At 33.7% G+C, this 2,085-nt stretch overlaps 1 protein-coding gene across 1 annotated transcript in view; it reads left to right on the top strand.

The window, feature by feature from the left end:
- The window catches only part of POT1 (protection of telomeres 1), a 41,834-nt gene extending 39,998 nt beyond the window's left edge, over nucleotides 1-1,836 (top strand). The window contains exon 15 of the mRNA XM_072401590.1: nucleotides 1,301-1,836. Coding sequence (XP_072257691.1) covers nucleotides 1,301-1,419 — 119 coding nt within the window. The 3' untranslated portion in view covers nucleotides 1,420-1,836. The remainder of the gene's footprint in view (nucleotides 1-1,300) is intronic.
- The last annotated feature ends 249 nt before the right edge of the window (nucleotides 1,837-2,085 follow it).

Raw genomic sequence — 2,085 nt, 5'->3', positions numbered from 1 at the left:
ATGCATCGTGCAGTCTTTTCTCGTTGGAAAGGATCGTGAAAGATCCTTTCCAACGAGAAAAATTGCAGGTGTGTACGCAGCTTAAGCCTTATACCCATTTTCTGTATCTCTGTATTTCATTAATGTTTTTGTTTTTTTTTCATTTGAGTGTTAAAAACAAAATTTGTGCAGTGGTTTTACTGGTCAAATAAAAGTTATGGGGTTATTTAAATAAATATCATTTTTTGTATGTTTTCTTTGTTTTTCATTGTCCAAAATATGCTTTTCTTTTTAAGTAGGTACATATAGGATTCCGAGCTATTTCTTATAAGTAAAATTTTAGATTAGAAAAAAATTGACCAAACCCATTAGTTTCTAGTTTTTTTTCCTTGTGTGTTTGGTAGCTGAGTTTTGCACATTAATATTACTCCTTGCATGGGCTTAATATATAGACCGACATAACTAGTGTTGCCCATTACTAAAGACTGACACATTTATAGATGGTGTGCAGTTGCTGTACACTTCCATTATCTATTACCATAGTGAAATTCCCAGGGAGAATTGCATTTTTTCAACCAGGTAGTTTTTGCAGCTGTTGATCAGACTTTCTTGCAGATGCACTTGTATTTATTCTGGTAAGTGGTATAAGCTTGAAGTAATCAGGGAATTGGTGGAAAGAAATAACAAATGTAGAGTAGAAAATCTTTTGTTGTTTGGACATACAATAAAAATAACATACAATTATTTGCATTAGGAATTTTTGTCACAAGCTGACACCTTTTTTCTACCCCCAGAGTGAGCTTTTAAATCATCTTTAGGTCTCAGAGAACGCCTTCTAAAATACATTAATTGGTAACTGGGAAAATGTATACATTGCATAAAATGTATATTATTGGTGGTCAGTGTGAAGAATGCCCACCTCAAAGTGGTAGTTAGAGTGACTACCTTTCAGAGAGCTAAAAACAAGTAATTGATGCCTTTCCCAAGTGTGGTTGCAGGTACCATCAGAGGGAAGGACAGTTATTCACAGCTCAAGAAACCCCTAGGAGGAATTATAGGGCTCAACAGAAAACAGCGATGTCTCCCACTGCGAGGCTTTGAAGATCAATACTTCCTTCTTAAGCAAACAAAACTGGGATAGTATTGTCCAAATCAAAATTTGGTTAAACACCATTCCCTCTGTATAGTTATGACCCAATCAGCAGGCTTACACTACTTTACTTCCAATAAAGGTCTTCTGTCTATTCTGCCATTTGAATATCTTTTTAATGTGTAACTAATAGTTATGGGCAAATTTAATATTTGGTATTCTGTTTGTTAGGTGAATATCCATGGATGGACTGCTGCATAAGATCATACAATTCTTGTGATGGCGAAGAGCAGAACTCCTTTGAAATCTTTGATACCCTGGTTACGCAAAGAAATTCATATCCATCCTAAAACTAGTGTATGTGAATATTACATATTCGTTGCCCTCTGGACTTTATTTATTGTAATTGACTACAGGCTACTAGGGGAAAATAAAAATGTAAGCTAATTGCTTTATATTATCTACCAATATGTTTTATGCCAATTACTTCCTGATTTGAATGGAAAGAAAAGCTAAAATGTATGTGTTTGAAATTGATGTACAGATTTCTATTTTTATATAAATACCGTATATACACATTTACATTGAAGCATGAACTCTGTTAGTTTGTCCAGTTTATGTAGTGCTTGTGCACCAGACACGTTGTAAAAAAAGTTAATGAGTTGAGGTATGTATTTTGTAATTAAGGTAGAAAGTTTTGTTTGCATTATTATGTTCAAAACTATTGCTATTTAACTTAAGAAAAAAATAACACCACGTTAACCTATGATTATAGAAATTTTCTGTTCTTTTTACTAACATGACTAATACAGCAATTTATTGGGAATACATGTACACCTGCTTGTTCATGCACTGATCTAATCAGCCAATCAAGTGGCGGCAGGGCAATTCATAAAATGATGATGAAGTTTAGCGCTTCAGTTAAGTTTACATTACGCACCATTAAGGGGATCATTGTGATTTATTTTAAATATGGCACATTTATTGATGTCAAGCAAGCTGGTTTTGGCCTTTTT

The sequence above is a fragment of the Pyxicephalus adspersus genome, chromosome 2 (assembly GCF_032062135.1).
Source record: "Pyxicephalus adspersus chromosome 2, UCB_Pads_2.0, whole genome shotgun sequence".
In the NCBI taxonomy this organism is placed as follows: Eukaryota; Metazoa; Chordata; class Amphibia; order Anura; family Pyxicephalidae; genus Pyxicephalus; species Pyxicephalus adspersus.
Note: the sequence above shows the minus strand (reverse complement) of the source record. Positions and strands in the feature narration are given on the sequence as shown.